This window comes from Rhamphochromis longiceps, linkage group LG2 (assembly GCF_057381845.1).
Source record: "Rhamphochromis longiceps isolate RC_006_pf linkage group LG2, R_longiceps_female_GT1.1, whole genome shotgun sequence".
NCBI lineage: Eukaryota > Metazoa > Chordata > Actinopteri > Cichliformes > Cichlidae > Rhamphochromis > Rhamphochromis longiceps.
This window is the reverse complement of record NC_140558.1, coordinates 13,138,520-13,157,915: the sequence shown is the minus strand read 5'-3', so window position 1 is coordinate 13,157,915 and position 19,396 is coordinate 13,138,520. Positions and strand designations below refer to the sequence as shown.

At 38.3% G+C, this 19,396-nt stretch overlaps 1 protein-coding gene across 2 annotated transcripts; it reads right to left on the bottom strand.

Moving 5' to 3' along the window:
- Positions 1 to 453: 453 nt before the first annotated feature.
- LOC146677044 (uncharacterized) lies at positions 454 to 19,148 on the bottom strand. Of its 2 annotated transcripts, XM_085417857.1 has the most exons (8): positions 17,879 to 19,148; positions 15,853 to 15,884; positions 15,388 to 15,413; positions 5,497 to 14,048; positions 5,206 to 5,304; positions 3,898 to 4,266; positions 3,580 to 3,716; positions 454 to 3,487 (listed from the first exon to the last, which is right to left on the bottom strand). In XM_085417857.1, the coding sequence occupies exons 4-5, from the start codon at positions 12,799 to 12,801 to the stop codon at positions 5,215 to 5,217; spliced, it is 7,395 nt and encodes a 2,464-aa protein (XP_085273983.1). In that variant the 5' UTR covers positions 12,802 to 14,048; positions 15,388 to 15,413; positions 15,853 to 15,884; positions 17,879 to 19,148; the 3' UTR covers positions 454 to 3,487; positions 3,580 to 3,716; positions 3,898 to 4,266; positions 5,206 to 5,214. The 2 variants fall into 2 exon arrangements, with proteins under 2 accessions (XP_085273983.1, XP_085273976.1); XM_085417850.1 differs by lacking the exon at positions 17,879 to 19,148 and having other exon boundaries at positions 3,898 to 4,251; positions 15,853 to 16,680.
- Between the last annotated feature and the right edge of the window lie 248 nt (positions 19,149 to 19,396).

The following is a 19,396-nucleotide window of genomic DNA, read 5'->3' as shown; positions in this document are numbered from 1 at the left end:
AGCATAGCAACCATAACAACGCATGTATTTTGTGAAAAATCACAATTTTGCAACTGAAAACTTTAAGAGGCATAAAAGTAAAACGGTAAAAGATTTGAAAAAGCTGAATCATACATGAATAGCCCAATAATTTGTGAACATTTTAAAGTTTGAATGGTTTTTCTAGGCGAAAGTATGAGGAAGTAGTTAAGTTTCAAAAACAAGCAAAATTTAGCAGAATTTTGGAAGTTTTCCATTCATTTCAATGGGACAAATTAAAGGAAAAAAGTGGAATATTTTAAAAAGTATAATAGCAAAAAATAGCAAAAATCATAGCGCAAATTAGCAGAAATAGCAGAATAGTTTAAAATTTGAACGGTGAAAATAGCACAAAAATTGTGGAAGTAGTTAAAGGACGAAAAACGAGCAACTTGAAGAATAATAATAACTAGAAAAATTTGCATTTCCTGCGAAAATGCAGTGTGGATGCTTAAAGCTGAAGCTGTATGCAAAAACTAGCTGAAAAAGCTGAAAAGTTGCAGAAATTGTAAAAACTTTGCAGAAGCAAAAGAACTTTGCTAAAATGTAATAACTTAGCAGAACTGCAATCACTTAGAGGAAACTGTAAAGCTGAAGCTGTCTGCTGAAAATAGTTGAAAATAGCTGAAGAAGCTGAAGAAATCAAAGTCAGTGTTTAAAAAGTTGCTGAAATTTTAATAACTTTGCAGAACAATATCAAGTTAAGAAAAATGTAATAACTTAGCAGAAATGCAATAATTTAGAATAACATAACTTAACATAACATAACAAACAAAAGTAGTGTAACCTAGCAGAAATAATATAATTTAGTAGAAAATTAAAAACTTGGCAGAAATATTACAACTTATCAGAACTGCTAGAAATTTGCAGAAATGTAATAATTAGGCAAAACTGTCAACAGATAACAGCTGAAAATGCTGAAGTAACCTCAAAGTTACTTGTTTAACTGTGAAAAATTACCAAAAACATTAGAAAAGGAAGAAAACGTGCCGGCAGATAAACTAATGTGGAACAAAACCAAGGTAAAATTGCGAGTTTGCACAGCTGGTGAAATCTAAAAATGGCAAAAAAACATAACAAAGGCAAGACCCACACAAACAACATTTAGGTAATAAATGCACAAGATGCTGCGGTCAGAGATTAAAACACCCAAAAATAATGTTATTGAAATGCCAAAAAGTGACAGAAAGTTTAGAAAGTAGAAAACCAGTAGTAGAAAAGTAGAACATTCAAATATTTTTAGAAACATATGATACAAAATATTTACTCAGTTGTTTCCAATGATTACAATAATGGCATAAAGAAATAAAAATACCATTTGGGACAAACAGAAAAATATTAATAGAAAATGCAAATCAAATTGATCTAAAATCTATACAAACAATTGAAGCATCTGTTGGAATTGTGAACATATCCTTGTTTGCCATGTTTATGTTTATGGCCCTAAGATGCGCAGACACATGATAGGCTATTAACTGCAAAAATATACACATATATAGCAAGTGAGAGACAAAAATATATCCTCTGATTTGCTGGAGTTTTGTGTAAATACCATTTGGCAAGGATAAACAACATGTTCCTATGCCACATTAAAATTTTCACAAGCTTAATTTTTTCAATTAGTTTACAGTTTCCTGATTTGATGATAAATATGGTACCAATCTACAAAATACTGTCAAAATGAAGTCCACATTGTGATATATTTGAGGTGTGGAGAGTCACACAGCTGAACAATCGATTTGCATATTTAAAGAAACAAGGATCAAATAAAGAACATCGTTGTGGAATAAATTACAGTGAAAAATAATCACTGTTTTGCGTTAGAGAGTGACTTATGATGAGGTATTAATTGGCTTAACTTTACCTCTAACAGCTTTTCACATAGTGCTGTGACCAGGGTGAAATCCATCATAAAGTAACTGTAAACAGTAGAACCATTAGCATGAATGTTATGGTTCTACTCTGATCAAAACTCAAGTCAGCTGTTTGACCTGATATAAAATGATAAAGAGGAACACATATAAATGACCTTTATGAACTTTTCAAAATGACTTTATATGTCTGACCCATTATCTATATATATTACAGCAGCGGTCCCCAACCCCCGGGCCTCAGACCGGTACCGGTCCGTGAGTCGTTTGGTACCGGGCCGCGAGAGATGAGGCTCAGGTGTGAAATGTATAGTTTTCAGGGTTTTTATCGGTTTTCAGCGTTATTTTGTTATCGTTTTTATCGTTTACTCGGTTTTCCTGGGTCTTTTCACGTGTGTTATGAATAAATTTTCTTTTTTTCAGTACCGGTACTAGTTTTATTTTGTTATATTTATCCGCGACACCTTAAAGGCCGGTCCATGAAAATATTGTCGGGCATAAACCGGTCCGTGGCGCAAAAAAGGTTGGGGACTGCTGTATTAGAGCAGATGTGGAAAACCACTGTTAGACCTACTCTATACTAATGTAGTTACTGACACCCCATACTAAGGCAGGATTCATACAAACACACATTATTTATTCTCTTAAACACTTTCTTTTTTCACATTTTGAGATTGTGTAATTTCTAAAAAGAATACATGTAATGGTTCAATAGATATAGTTATTTAAATGTCCATAATAATCACATGATCATTTTTGTACATCCTACAATCCAGGATTTAGAGCTGTGTGTCTGTATGAATTCAGCTTGCTATACTTATAGACTTAGATATATTAATCCACTATTTACCCAAACAAGTTACATTGTTTGGGTAAATAGATTGGGTTTGTTCTACAAAATAATTATTCAACAATAAAAAAAAACACAAAAAAAATCTGCACATTAATCCAGAGTTCAGTTTCATATGTCTGATATTGTTAGTTAAATCTGATGACACAAACACAGTCAATAATTCATTGCTAGTGTGACATGTGGTCCTTTTTGCCTTTGACCAATGATATGCTGGGTACTTGGACCAGTTTAGTATTTGCTGTCACAGAGGAATGTTAACCAGAAATCCAGAAGACAAAACTTAAAAAAAATATGTTAATTGCAAACATGTTTTTGCTTAGTAAAAGGATTGAAATTACATGGAAACTGTCACCTTAAAGCCTCATTGTAAATATCATCACAAACAGATGTTTTCCACACAGTTAACAAAGCTCCACCACATCCGATCAGTGCACATAAATCTAAAAGAAAACAAAAACAAATAAAAAAAATAAAATTAACACAAGGGAAGACTTTTGACTTAATAACTACGCTTAAAATAAGTGTTACCTTTGAATATTTGTGGGAAAAATCTGATGCTACCCCAAGAATACAAAGCCACACTGGAAACGATGACAGGCTTGCAGCCCTCTGTCTTCCTGGAGTCAGGTGCCTGATCAGTAGCAGTGAGTTGACAGAAGTCGGTGTCTGTAAGAGTGGCCAAACACTGATACTCTGTCCACTTGAGTAGAGTCTAAGAAGCTGGAATGCAGGCACACTGGACGAGCTTGTTCTAAAAAATACAGAAAAAGGAACATTTTATTTGTGTTAAGGCCTAAAAACTACAAATAAGTTATGCAATGAACAATGTTGAAATACCTTATAGGTGCTGCAGGCCACATAACCAGAATCCAGAGCAATCTCACACTCACATGATGGTGAGGAAAGACATGAGCTCTGCAATGAGGTTTGAATGTCTCAGTTGGGACACTGAAGAACTCAGAAGACAGCAATACCTGCACAGAGAGACAGAGTAGAAAAAGCATAGATTTGTAATCCATAATGTGAATTAAAACTCAAAAAGTGTCAACAAGTATAATCATTTGAGTGTGGAATTATTTATGCACTAAACAGGATTTTAATTAATTAATTGAATTAAAAACACTGACATTTTTTATCAAAGATAAAGAATCATACCGCTCTCTGCTCTGAGGATCACTGAGCATCTCTGACAGGAAATACAGTTTCCTCAGTAGGAGTCATCATTCATGGTCTCAGAGGTGTGTAGTGTGGCAGCATCATGATGGTCTCCAGATCAGGCAGGAGGTCAGGTGATGGGTGTGTCATCTTCTCCATTGAAGACATACTGGTATGGCAGTTCATAAAACAGCAGTCTCTGTGTGGCATGTAGTTATCTGTGCAGTCCAGCACTGATGGATCAGGTTTGGCTCAGCAGTTCATGAAGATGGTGTTAAGATGTTGTTGTTTCAGCTGAGGATGGTGAAGTTTGAAGGTTTTCCCACAAAGGAAACAGGACTGTGTGTGCCCTGTCTGAAAAAAATACATCTACAAAACATAAAGTGCTTTTAACACCACCTCCCCACCCACCCATCTCAGCCCCCAAGTGTCTATATAATGCTGGTATGGGGTGTCAGTTACTAAATCTAATTAGTGCGTCAGAAAGCGGGGGCTACACCTAAAGCCCCCGCTTTCTGATGTCTTTGTTTATTAGCAGCTTTTTCCAGCTGCTCAGAGAATTCTGACTTGGCCTTTATCCACCCAAACCCAAACCCACCCGGATAAAGGCCAAGTCAGAAAATTGATGCAGAAACTTTCCATGTACTTCTAAATCAGTTTTTATACAAATTCTGTAAGCTGTGAAAATGTTTTTCTCTACATAATGTATAATTATAGACATCTCTGGTAGCCTAAAGATAGTTTAAAACTTTTAACATTTTTTACCTGTAAAACATGATAAGCAAAACCTCATTCATCCAAAAAACATTTGATTCTACAAAATTTACTATAATCAAGAAAATATAATTGTCTGTATTTATTCATGTGACCCATAATAAATACCTGCATTTATCTGTGATTTATTTATTTACTATTTCATATTTGAAAGCATCTTGGAGGGGAAGATCTCGTTTGTTGAGATACATACGTCAGAGTAAAAAAAGTATCAAAAAAGGAGATGACAATTAACATCCATGAAAAAATGTATAAGTAGATTTAGTCATTTAAAACATGAGAATAAAAAATAAATTATGTCCGTTTAATGCAGTATATTTCAGATCTGAGGTGCATGATAACAGAAAGCAGATCTCCCGGCTCTGCATGAAGTACAGCCATGATTTGGTGACATGATTAATAACATTGCAATAAGAAAGGGTCTTCTTACAGACAGAGTAGGGAAGACAATTTTTTCCAATGAAAAATCTTTTTCATACTCTACAATCAGTAAACTCTGTAACAAACATGATCTGTAATTGTTTCAAAACTCACCAGACGACTTCATGATTGGCTCGAGGACAGGACACAAAACACAGGGTTGTGGTAACTGTAGTATGATCTCAGAACACCGGAATGGAGACATTGATCTGGCTGAGAAATAAAAATGAGGTCAAGCAGGGTGTTCTTGTCTGTAGTGGCAGAAGTGATCAGCTGTGAATACCCTCTCGACTGAAACTGCTCCAGAATCTGTTTTCTTCCACTCTGTAACTGGTTTTCATTAAAATCTCCACACACAATTATTGGGTGACAGTCCATTATTTCAAGGGAATCTAAAAGACTTACCAGGTTTTGCATGAATGGTGTCAAACTGTAGTCAGGGGGTCTGTACACAACAGCAATGAGTGCAGGGAATGGAGCCTGAACCTTCAACACTAAAAACTCAAGATCAGTGACATTATGCAGATACTGTTTTACCTGAACCTGAAAATGATTCCTCAAATACACAACAACTCCCCCACCACTTCGGCTGGCCATGTGAGGAAAGTTTGTGTAGGACACATGTCTGTTGCGTTTGAACATGGTGTAGCCGTCCAAATGAAGACTGTCTGCAACAAAGGAGCCTTGGAGGTGAGACTCAGTGAGACACAAAACATCTGCTAAACACATTTCATGATGACTCTTGATGTCACTGATGTGAGATGGCAAACCCTCCGTATTGTGATGGATCAGTGTAAGAGTGTCAAGTCTGCTGGCTGTTTCTCTGACCTGAAGAAGAGGCATCATTTCCTCAACGCTGGCTTGTCTCATGGTTTGGAGTGCTGCAGTTACCTCGGGATTGGAGTAAATCTTTTTCTCATCCAAGTCCTGCAAATAGAGTCCACTGAGAGACGTCACCCTGCTGAGAGCAACATAAGCCATACCTGGTTCAAAAATGTTCTTCATTGAAACTACAGCTGTCTGTGTTGTAAGACCCTGAGTTTTGTGAATTGTGCAGGCAAATGCTAGCTTTACAGGAAACTGTCTGCGTACCGCTCCTTTAAACTTCAGACTCTCCTCTGCTCTCTCAATGTAAACCAGATCATCAGATGCTGCATTAGCACTGCGGTTGTGTCTCATAGGCTGCCGGTTGTCCATTCTGAGCCCCAGTTTGATTATGTGTCCATCATTTTCAGATCTCACCACCTTTACCAGTATACCAAAAGCACCGTTGACTAAACCGTTTAGTGTGTCCAAGTTTCTGGTCAGCATGACTCGAGCTCCTTCAGCAACATTCAGAGTGTCAGGTAAATCATTTCTCCCACCTGTAAATGGTTTGTCTCTTCGTTCCATTCTGCCTGTACGTTTATCCTTCTGGAAATCGTCTGCAGTGATGATTATGATGTTTGAATGAAGCTTCTTCAGGGTATCTGTGTTATGGGATTCCACATTCTTGTTGGTGGCATAAATGTGTAAGACCTCAGTTGGACATTCTTCTGGTGCAGTCACAGCCTGTGACAACAAATCTCTGTCGCACTGAGAAAGCTCATCCGTCTTTTCTTTCACTCTAATCCTGTTCAGCATCTCTGCAAAGGCCACATCATCTTTCTGACGCATGATCTCGGTTAGAGTGATCATCTGAAAATGTTCCTGCCATAGGTCAATCTGTTCTGGATCGTAAACGCAGAGAGGTTTAGACTGTCGCACTGGTGGCAGCTGGTAAAAATCTCCAACAGCTAAAACTGACATTCCACCAAAAGGTCTCTGAGTGCCTTTGATTTGTTTCAGTCTTGCATCCACATAGGCAAAAAGGGGTTTTGAAACCATTGAAATCTCATCAATAACAATAATTTCTGCATTCATCAGCTCAGATCTGACTTCATCCAGTTGGTTACCAAGTCCTTGAATGGGTGGTTTCAGACTCCTGGGTAGTTTCAGTAGAGAATGTAATGTAGAGCCATTGATAGAAAAAGCTGCTGTCCCGGTAAATGAAGTAAGTAAAACAGTTGGATTTGATATGTCAGCTTCTTCTGCATTAGCAGGCAGTCTGCTCAGGATCTTTGATGCTTCAGAGTGAATACATTTAATCAGATGTGACTTTCCAGTTCCTGCACCACCGTTGATATAGAAGAAAAATGGATCTGGGTTCAAACCACAAACTCGCTGAATACACCAGTCTCTTATGGCATAGAACACGCAGGCCTGCTTCTGGTTCAGATTCTGATACATTACACGTACCACGGCTGGATCTACTGCAGGTTGTTCTCTGATGGCTCTGATCTTTGTTACAGCATCAGACTGACGACTGTAGTCAGGGACATTCTCCTGTTCGTTCTCATCATCAGAATGTCTCTCAGGAAGATTCTCATCACATTGCAGCCTCACAACTTCAGATTCAGGAGCAAGATTACACCATTCATCGATCACAACATCCCTATTTTGTTCAAACTCTTCCAGTGCACTCTCAATATCCTCAGAGTTCTTCTCATACTTGTCTTTATTTCTTTTCACAATCCGTTTCACAGACTCACTGTGGTCTGAACATGGAAGTCGCACAAAACCCGAGTTGTAGAAGGACTGATAGGTTTGGAAACATTGTGGTTTCAGTTCCTGCTCTGATCTGTGTGGAAGGTAAAGTCTCAACAGTCGACCATAATATTGCTCAGGATCTTTTTCCTGTGAACAGTGGTAATACCTGATTATAGCTGGTTTATCATTCTTTCGCCTTTGTACAAATCCAAGCTGGTTTAGAAGAGGAAGCACATCTTTTCCTTCATTTGGACCACTCACCAACCGGCACAGGGCAGCAAAATCAGCCAGCGACATTTCCTCATATTCTGGGGTCTCAGGTCTGCATTTGTATTTATCACTCAAACTTGTCATCCAAATATTACAACTGTCATGTGTTGTGCTTTCCAGGAAGCTCATGGGCCGACTCATTTTTACTGGGTTATCATCTGTTGGTACAAATACAACACTGCGGGAACATTTTTTCATTTTTAGGCCACAGACTCGAGTCACACACTCCTGTGCGCTGATCTCTCTCTTTTTTGAGTAAGCCTGCATCACAGCTCTCATTTCATCACATTCATTGACGGTGTTCTTATCAGAGTTATCGATAACTGTCTTCAGGTATTCAGAGAGGCCAGATTCTTTCTTTGTTATATATTTACAGAGGTATTCTACACATGAATAGGCATTCAAAATGAATGAGACATCTAAATTAGAGTTCCAGGCTTCAAGCAGATCTGGGTTGTAATTGTTGATCCAACAGTCCTTTGGGTCACGTTTCAGAATCAGAGCTGTTTTCTTGTTTATGTTCTGGAGGCATTGTTCATACTCATTCATTGTCAAGTTGCATCGTGACAGAATCTGCTCTATGGTGAGGGAAGCAGCTTCAGGTTCCTTCAGCAGGTTCAACAAAGGTCTGAGTTTGGCTTTTGCAGCTTCAGTGTCTGAATCCTCATCCTGTCTCACAATCATTGTTCTTGTGGATGGTGGTTTTGGAAACCCAAATCTACAACCAGAGTTCACACTCTTAAAGCATGTCTTTGTGTGGTTCTTGCTGTGCTTTTGTAGTTCAGTGACTTTTTTGTGCAGTTCAGGTTGTTTGTCTGGATCAGGGAGTTGAGCTGAGATGTATCTGTCCACAAAGTCACAGACAGTTTGGTCATCATCCACATCTACTTCTACCTTTTCTCGAATCCACAGCAACATGTGTATATGCGGACTACCTCTGTGCTGGAACTCAACTCTGTAAAAGTAATCAATGATCTCACCAAGGGGCTGTGCAGGAGAAAAAAGCAAATCTCTGAACAAAGCCTCAACACGCTTATCAAACATCCGCATGGTGGTTACTGGATTTGATCTTAGAATTTCACACTTTTCTGACCAGTCCAGGGCTTCAAAATCAACCTCTTCACCTTGCTGTCTCTTTATTGCTTGAATCACTTCAGGCCATCTCATCTCAGCAGCAGAGAAAGTGACAAAGAACTGAGGTGTTCCTATTTGACGAATCATACTGAATAAATCTTTGGTAGTTTTCTGCCAGTAAGCTGGAGTTCCTCTTAGTGGCTGCATAAATCTGATTGCATCTTTATTTCTTACCAGCTTCTCTACTTCTGTCTTACTTTGTAACATTCCTGATGTGATTTTGCGTCCATCTTTGGTCATAGTTTTACCTTTCCTTAGCTGTATTGTCATGCTGGAATTAGCCAAATGTATTTCAGTGACAAACTGTGAGAAAAACAGGTAATTTGTGTCTTTAGCAAATCTTGCATCAATGTTAAAAAGCCTTGACTTGAAGTAAGCACTCGGTGTGAGTTTAAGAAGTCTCTTTTCATCCAGTGTATTCTGACCAGTAGGAAACTGCACAGGAAATGCCATGGCTTCCAAATAAGGAGTTCTGAAGAAGCTAACAGGATTGTTTCTTTCTGCAGGAGCCACACAATATGTGTTATCAGTGAAACAAAGAATCTCTTCTGAAATGTCAACAGGCTGCAGACAGCTTTCTAGAGCAAAACCTCCATTGTTCAAATCACTTTCTGGTTCATCAGGATTTTGTTCCTCTGGTTGTTCATCACAGGGTTGCATATTAATAGCTTGTTCACTTTCAGACTCACTTTCGCACAAAAGGGCATCTTTTTCATAGTTGTCAATTTCCATTAAATCTGCTTCATCATAATCATCGCTTCCCATGCTGGCTTCATCACTGCTGTCATCATCAGGTAACGTTGGATCACAAAGCAATGCATCATCTCTGATAATAATATCTGTGTACTGCGGATGAATATGTTTCAGTTTATGCAAGGCTTGAATTAGTTTAGACCAAGTAACAGTCTGGAACAGCTGATGGCCTTTGTAGCACAGTCGTCTTTTCAGCTTTATCCTCATGATCTGGGAATGGTTTCTTAACCGAGGCAAACAGTCAACTGTTTGTTGGACTTCAGATGGTACACACACCACATTACCACGTATGAGTCTTTGTCTGCCCTTTGGAAGTGGAATAATCTTAGCAAAAGGTATGCATTTGGCAATCAGATGTCTCTCCAGAATGTTGAGATCGCACAGTTCAGCTGGAATATCCTGCAGTTCTAAACTGTTAACAGCAGCAAGTCTTGGCATGCGTCCACTTTTGAGGGAACTGTGACACGTGTGACAGATATATTCTTTTTTTCTCTCAACAGGAAAGCTGCAGTGATCATTACATGCTTCATCACACACATGAACAAATTTACCAGTTAGACACTGCTGAGCTACAGTCTGGTGTTTTGAGTAATTTTCTCTTTTGCAGATTTTCACCTGATTAGGAAAAGAAGCTTTTAGACAAACAGTACAAACATAAGATGGTGCTGACTTAATGTTGGATCTGAAACGAGATATGGCCTCATTCATTAAAGTGTTATCTGGATGACACTGTAAACTTTCAGCTGGTCGATGCATCTGACGATATTTTCTTTTTATTTTCATTGCACATCTGATATTATGCATCTGTCTAAAAGAAATACTGTTCCAATATTTTACTCTCATTCGTTCTCTCATATTGTCCTTGTGTTGCTGCTGAAATTGTCTCTCTTCTCCATAACGTTTAGTGATGTAACATTTTTTTTTCTGTCTAAATTCTACACTTTCTTTATATAGGTTAGAAACATATGACCTCATGTAAGCTTTATGTTTCTCTCTGAATTCAGCACAAGTTCTGTAATTTCTTCTTACATGTTCCTTCTGCTGTTCTCGGAACACGGGAGATTCTCTGTATTTTCTTGTTATTCGTTCCTTCTGCTTTTCTCGGAACACGGGAGATTCTCTATATGTTCTTGTTATTCGTTCCTTCTGCTTTTCTCGGAACACGGGAGATTCTCTGTATGTTCTTGTTATTCGTTCCTTCTGCTTTTCTCGGAACACGGGAGATTCTCTGTATTTTCTTGTTATTCGTTCCTTCTGCTTTTCTCGGAACACGGGAGATTCTCTATATGTTCTTGTTATTCGTTCCTTCTGCTTTTCTCGGAACACGGGAGATTCTCTATATGTTCTTGTTATTCGTTCCTTCTGCTTTTCTCTGAATAAAGAATCTTCTTTATACATCCTTATGACACGTTCTCTTTTTCTCTCTCTAATTTTAGCACTTTCTCTATAGATTTTTCTAAAATGTTCTCTCTGTTTCTCTCTGTATGTAGCATTGAGTTTATATAGATTCTTTTTGTACACACTCTTTTTCTTACTGTGATCAGAATCATGAGACTTTCTACTAGAATCTTTTTTCTTTGCCTTAAAGCTTTCATCAAAAGTGTACATCTGTCTTTCTTTCTTTTTCTCATTTTCCTTTCTCTGTGATAGTTTTTCTTGGACCAATAGTTGTCTCCTAATCTTTCTCCTTTGCTGTTTATTATGCTTCAACAGTTTATGTGAGAGTTCCTCTGTTGTCATAGTTAAACAGGAGGCAGTGTTTAAATCATTCTGAGGAACAGAATCTTTTATTACCTGAGTGTCTCTTACAGAAGATGCAGAGGTTTCTATTTCTAAATAATCAGAAGGACGATTGTTCAGCTCAGCAGCTGGCTCATTTGAATAATCCACTCTGGATGACATCACTTCAGTAGCTAAAGTGTCGGCCACAGTTTTCCGTGTCTGCTCAGTGGACTTTGGGGTTTCAAATTCAGGTTCATTTAAAGCTGGTGCTGGAACAGTTGTAGCTGTTTGTCTGTTTTCATCAGCATCTCTTTGGTCAGCAGCGTTTTCACTGTGGAACTCAACAGGCTGTAGTTCATAAGTGCAGGTTGGTGCGATGCTACACATTCGGTACAAACGTTTGATCCTGTCAATCATGTCGTTAAGACGTGTGAATTTTAACACAACTGCAGTTCCACCACTTACACTTAGCGACAATGGCATTCCTGTAGACTTACGTGGGTGAGGGTCAAAGTATGCGTATTCACCTGAAGTCAGCCTGCAAACTGCGATGACTGTTCCTCCCATGACTAGCAAAGCGTAGCGAAACTCTGAAGCCAAACGCTGTAGTCCCTGTTCAAGGCTCGGAAAGTGATCTGTACCATCAAATGTGCCGTAATGAGCAAACTGAGACATGTCGACTTGATACTCGTGTCTGCGGCTGGTGACAACTGAGGGAAGTTCATCGCAGGCTAGAAACACGCTGTTCACAAACCTCTTTCTGGCATCTGAATACACGGCATGGCCTTTGTCCAACACACGGTTAAGATCTGCTCTGGTAATGAATTCATCCTCGTGTAAGAATGACAGGAAAACCAAACTGTTCGCCATGCATTGCTGATTCCGGTACTTTCCATACTTAGCATTGGCCTGGCTTCGGGATGCACAGATGCTACTCACTCGTGGGCGACTTTCACTGTTTGTAACCTGTACATGAGATGGTCCTGGAGCTTCTCCATCATGCTGCGTTTGCACAGTTAGCTGGGGTTCAGTCTGGATTACCTGCTGTACTTTAGCATTTGGCACAGATGATGAGCTAACACCTCTCTTTACCACATCTGCATAAGACACTGCGGCTGTCTGAACGCTGAGCTGCACTTCTGGACTGGGAATACTTGTAACAGACACCTTTACCTGCTCACCGGTCTGAGAAACATTTACCTGTTCCTTCTCCTTTTGCCATCTAAGCTTCTGGGCCTGTGACCTTTGACCTTTCCTTGGCATTTTGTGCAAGTACAAACTGGACCTTATATGTATTTATACACAAATGTATACAAAAATCAACCTGTAAACACTGAAAAACTCCTCAAGTTTCTATTAAATGGATAAATGTAAAACTATACAAATGGTAAAGTGTTCTTATAACTGTTTAATTGATGTAAAAAGGCTGGCTTAAATACAAACTCAATATAAAAGTTATTGAAAGATCCTTAAAAGGTTTTATTGTAGCTTTTTCAAAAACTGTATATTATTCTTTTTTTTAACCAGACTGGTTAATGAATAGGTCTATACTTCTGTGAAGTAATATGCAGAATAAATCTCAACAATCAATCAACAGGCTATAATAAAACTCTTAGCTTTGAAGTAGACTTTGTGTAAATCTTTCAGATATCTAAAATTTAAAGCAAATATAAGGAGCTGTGGTGGTGTAGTGATCAGATGACAGGCGATGAGGATTCTTCAGCTGGATGTTCTGCAGCAGTCAGGAAACAGGAAGTCTGGGTCCTCAGGGCAGCTTCTCAATGACAATTGTAACTCAATACTTACACTGAGTAACAGAAATGGGTTTGTCCTTAAATAATATTAGTATAAACTTAATGTAGTCAAATGTTATAGTCAATGAAACCGACTTGAAAAATGTAGTTCAATCTAATTTAATATTTATGTAAATAGAGCAGTCTGAATGTATATATTACAAAATAACCAGATTGTCTTATTACAAATAAACCTTTAAGAGGTGTATATTTTATATAATTTATCAAAGCAATTGCACCTGTAAGCCAAACAGCCAATCAATGTTTATTCCAAAGTGTAATGCAAAATTAAAATGACAAATGTAGGGCTGTGTAAGTAGTTTCTACAGTGACTTCTACTGTACTGTATATTCAACTTCTTACTTGTAATTTCCAGTAAAATGAGTGGATATGAGAGAGTTTAACGACAGGAAAGAAGGAGCAGTGAGAGCAGAGATCTCTCAGATTTCTGAAAACAGATCGTCGAAGTTGCGGTAACTTCAATTTCCAAAAACTTGGTTTGTTGTCAACCTTGGTTTGTTGTCAAACTTGGTTTCTTGTCAAACTAGGGCTTATGCTTGTCAAAATTAGATAGAGTACATGGCGGAGAAATGATAGAAGATAGAATCCCTTGTCAAAAAAGATGGAGCAGGGAGAGGGAGAGTGATAGGACAGACTGAATTTGCTTGTTAATGGCTTGTTAATGATAGAGGGAGAGGGTTTTCTGCAGCAGGTCACCTGTAAGACAGAAAGAAAGTGGAATTAGACACACTTCCAATAAACCTGGCTTTACCGTATTTTTCAGACTATAAGGCACATTTAAAAGCCTTTAATTTTCTCAAAAATAGACAGTGCACCTTATGTATGGTTGTGCTTACTGATTTCAAACCACTTCTATGTGCTACACGGCACTCTGTCAAATGTTTTAGTATGACTTTGGTAAGCTACAAAGCAGCACCACTTGATGTATTGTCGGAGCATGGCTACCATAGTCAGCACCCTCGTAGAGTAATTCGTACTGTGCTTCAACATAATACGGTGTGTGTGTATAAGGGCCTGGCACCTGTTGAGAGCCATGCTTATGAAGCAGATTTCAAACTGATCAATCCACATTCATCAGTCCATAAATCCTGAAAAGTGAGTGTATTGTTCTGTATTTTGAGAGTTATTGTAAATGAGTTGAATAAAGTTTGACTTATCTGTTTTGTTTGGCTTAATGTGCCTTAGAATTTAGTGTGCCTTACAGTCCGAAAAATACAGAACATATATTATACACTGAAGAGTTGTACAGTACATTATTAGATTCAACTGAATGAAAATGTTTATCATATGGTGGTGGAACATTTCTAAGGACATTTTTGCATTCTATTAACACAATAAAAACAAACAGAGTCTGTAAACCAAGATGCGGTGCTACAGAAACTTACTATAAACATTATATGGTCAAGCTAAACCCACACAATGAAGTCAGAGCAGACAGTCTCAGACCACACTTACATGCACTCAACTCACATGATCCTAAATGCCCAAAGGTCTCAAATTCCCGTTTCTGTGTGTACTTACCTGGTACAACAGTATATCATAATGTCTGGGAAGCCGTTAACATAAAAGTAAAAAATAATTTACTCAGTATGACTTTTGGCAAAATGAAAAATTTGGAGACAGATGACTCCTATACAGCAGTTTCTACATTTTTCAGTCAAATTTGGGGCATGTTTAATACACACTCCACTAAATCTACAATAAACTTAGCATGGCCGATATTAGGGCCTAATTAAAAATGTACTATGATGATAAGAGAGATCTGTAAGTCTGGAAATGTTTACATAGACTTTTCTAGGATCTGATGATTGCCAAGAGCTGTGCTGACTCACTGCACTAAACTGAATCTCCTGTATCTTGTATTTTGCTCGTTTGTGTTGTTGTGTTTGCACATCTCTGTTGCTTGTGGGGCTCGCACACAAGAATTTCACTCGCATGTGCTGTGCCAGTGTGCCTGCACATGTGATGTGACAATAAAAGTGATTTGATTTGATTTATAATGAGAAACATTTCCCTCAGACAAACCTTTACTTACCAGACTGAGACGATCAGATCAGCAGTCTAGAGAAAGGAAACAATTCATCAGATCACTGTTTGATGATTCAGACTGTTGAGCCTCTTCACACACAATCCAATTTACTGTGACATAAATTAACTAGTAAAATTCTCAATTTATTTAAGGCTTTATTAGCTTACTGTAGTCTAAAGAGGAGATAAATGAACTGCAGCGTCTCACATGGCTATAGCAAGTGTAATAAAAGCATTCATTACTACAGAAATATAAAGAATAGCCAGCAATATTTGTTGGCACAAGTGCAGGATATACCAAATATTTCCTACACCATGTAATAAAACCTGACTTTGTGTTTTTGCCAATCAGTAAATGGAAACATATCACAAAAAGTCAAGTTGCCAAATGTCAAGTCAAGTATGTAAGTTGCCAAATGTGCTACGCAATGCCAGGTTCATACTGCTTCAGTTACAATCACTGTTTACTTACCAGCAAAGGCAAAACCAAAGATCTCTTTCACTCTGCGTAACAAAAGACAAAGCACAAAAACACAGAATGAGACAACTCAAATCAGCATCACAGTCAATACTGCATCACTCTGTGTAGTCCAAAAGATTCAGTACACTTCTTTGTTTACCACAGCAACAAACAACTCTCCTCTTTTTTCTACACCTTATTAAAGATTACTGTCTTCATTAAGGTAAAATGTGGTTTCATCCATTTGTAATAAGCCACACACGTTTCTCAGTTATGTGATAGCTCTATTAGTTTGGTGCTATTAGATAACACAGTAGATTTAATAAGCAATGATTTGCTACACCTAGCTCTGCACACTTTATCAAATTCTGACATCACAATTTCAAAGCATGAACAATCATAAATGAAAGCTTGGATGTTATTTTTGTAGGCTTCAACATTTGAGTTCTTCTGCATTCAAATTCTGCTTCCTAAAAATATTATCACCTGCACACAGTATCATTTAATATGCTGTTGTTTTAAATATCTACATATCATATTTATAATATTAATGGTGCACTGCTGCATTTTATTTATTTGAAGGTGGACTTTTTTATATTTCGTTAGTTTTTCACAAAGTGAGAAGTTAAACAGAGCTGCAGGTGTAGGTTTCATTAAAAAAAAAAACAACCTGCACAAACAAGTGTTTGTTAAACAGTTCTTAAAATTTAACTAAAAAACTAAAATTAACTAATTAAAAAAAACTTCTTGTTAAGAGATGTTATTATTCTTATATTATGTGTTTCATCCTCACTCTCTCTCTCCCTTCTGTTAATTAACCCACAGCACAAAAACACACCGGTACAGGCACGTGACTCTTCTTCTCCCGGCTTTCAGTCAGAAGCTGTCCCAAAATGTCGGCTGCATCCTCCGGAGGCCGCATTTGAAGGCCGATTATGTCACAGCCAGTCGACGAAGGCTGTCTCAAATGCGGCCGACAAATGAGTCCTTCATTTCCCCGAATAAACTTTTAACATATTTTTAGGCGAGAAAGTAGCGGTGTAAATTACAAATATCTGCTTGGTTTATCAAGACATCGCATATTTGCAAAAGTGTGCCGACGTTTTCAGAGACGTCTGTCACCCACCGGCTAGATGGCAAGCCGGGAGGGGGGTTCAGACCCCCGCTCTTTCGCTACTCAGGTTAAACATGATATACAAGTCACTCTGATAACTTAAAAATGTAATTGTTTGCCTTTTTCTGTGTTTTATTTGTTCTGGAGTAAATCGGTTTGGCTGAGATCAAAGTTATTAGATTATTAGATTAAATAAAGCTTTATTAATCCATCCGGTGGGTCCTCCGGGATTTTCACACAGCTCAATAAACGTTAAACGGTCGAGAATTTACGCCAGTGTCCTGTTATATTTTAAATAGCAAGGAGCAGACGGCCGAGTTTATTAAACTCCAGCGAGACAGCGGTGACGCAAATCTGAAGGCTAGACCGTCCAGTTTCACAGCCTTCTCGGTCCACGTAGACCGCGAAAGCTGGGTCCTCCGAAAGATGCAGCCGACGTTTTGGGACACAGCTAATGGCGGTAAAATGGCTCCTTTGAAGTTGCCGACCCTGCTGCTTCAGCAGCTAATCAGTGGTTCTAAAATGACGGCTCATTACCTCACAACCGAAAGAATGAGGCCGTTTTTAACTGACTGATTTGTGAAGAGAACTAACTTCAGCTTCCCTAACAGACTCAGAAACACTAACACACCGAATGAACCAAATACAACACAATAACTGTAATAAACAATCAAATGAACCATATTAATTTCACACTGGGCCTATAGCAGCTAGGCTAGGCGTTAGCACTTAGGGCTAGCATACCAAACACTCCTTTTAAATAGTAAAATTACAACGTTTCACTAAAAAAGCAGCCATTGTGTTACTTTAACATGACTTATACTTCGACTGGCTTCATAAGTCACTAACAACAACTGGGTAAATCCCTCATACAGCTTATAGACATTTCATTTCAGATAAGAGAGACAGAGAAGCAGCACTTACCGGCACGGATTGAGCTGAGAGTGGACGGAGATTCAGGAGTCAGGCGGAGACGTAAAAAAGGAGGCATTCACGAGTAGTGGGAAAAGTGGGAAACTCCGCAATTACACAAAATTGGCATGGAAAACGTGAAAATATATGTAAATTTAAATATTATTATACTAGATTTTTTTGCAACAAAAAACAACTTTTAATTTAATTCTATAAGTTTAATAAATGTTTCAAATGGGATTCTTTGAATTTGAAATAATGGTTAAAAGACATAAATAAACACAAGGTCATTATGTTAAAATGTACTTTATTATGATAGATTTATTTAACTGACTGCAGTAATAAGAACAGTCTTCTTCTGAACACCAACACCAAGGAGCTGGTGTTGGTGATCGCCTAAGCATCCTCACAGTAGGAGCTGCAGAGGCTCATCTCACTCCACTGCAGGACTCAAGAGGTTCAGGAGGTCCCTTAACCCCACTGCCATGAGACTTTTTAACAGCGACTCCTGACATGTTCATTGCACATTTGTTTCTTTTACTCCAATACATATTGGTTGTAATCATATGAATTCTGAATTGCTTTAAAGCTGAAGCTGTCTGCTAAAACTAGCTGAAAAAGCTGAAAAGTTGCAGAAAAGGGTGGCCTTTTGTTGTGGGCAGTCTGAGGTACACCTGTGCACTACTCATGATGTCAGATCAGCATCCTGATGTGGCACACCTGTGAGGTGGGATGGATTACCTCAATATAGCAGATGTGCCCACTACCACACATTTGGACTGATTTGTGACCACTGTTTGGGAGGGATGGTTATATTGTGTATCTGGAATGAATTTTAGGTCTCTACGTCCATCCCATGAGGAATGGGAGCAGTAACAAAGGTGTTGCGTTTATATTTTTGTTGAGTGTATATTTGGCAGAAATACTATATTTGGCACAAATCTTATAAAATAGCAGAAATAGTATGATTTAGCACAATAGTAATAACTTAAACAGAAAAATTGGAAAAGCAAAATGGACAGGTGAAAAAATGCTGAACATGCTGAGGGTCCCTCAAATATACTTGTTAAATGAAAAAAAATCAGCAAAAAAATCTATAACAGCCACACAATCACAAATATGTACACATAAGGAAACACACATGCACAGAGAGACACACACACAAGATCCAATTCAGTCACCCAGTCTAAATATATTGAATTTGAATCTTAGAATGAGATCATCCCATTAAAAGGCTTACTCACTCTCTCTCTCTCTCTCTCTCTCTCTCTCTCTCTCTCTCTCTCTCTCTCTGTCACACACACACACACACACACACACACACACACACACACACACACACACACACACACACACACACACACAGGGAGAGAGAAGTAAGTTTCTAGGTCAGCCTGGGAGCTGCTGAATTTGAATCCACCAATCAGAGAGGCTGTGCACTTTTCCCCGCCAAAACAGGTGCATCTATTTGCACACGCAGCACAGAGAGGCACAGGATTATTGCAGTCTATTTCTCATAGTGACGACTCC

What these genes read in the sequence shown, in the direction of transcription:
- LOC146677044 (XM_085417857.1), bottom strand. Translation starts at nt 12,801, where the DNA reads ATGCCAAGGAAAGGTCAAAGGTCACAGGCCCAGAAGCTTAGATGGCAA. An exon ending in CACCATTCATGCAAAACCTG is followed by an intron (nt 5,305 to 5,496) that starts GTAAGTCTTTTA and finishes TTTATTTCTCAG; the next exon opens with CCAGATCAATGTCTCCATTC.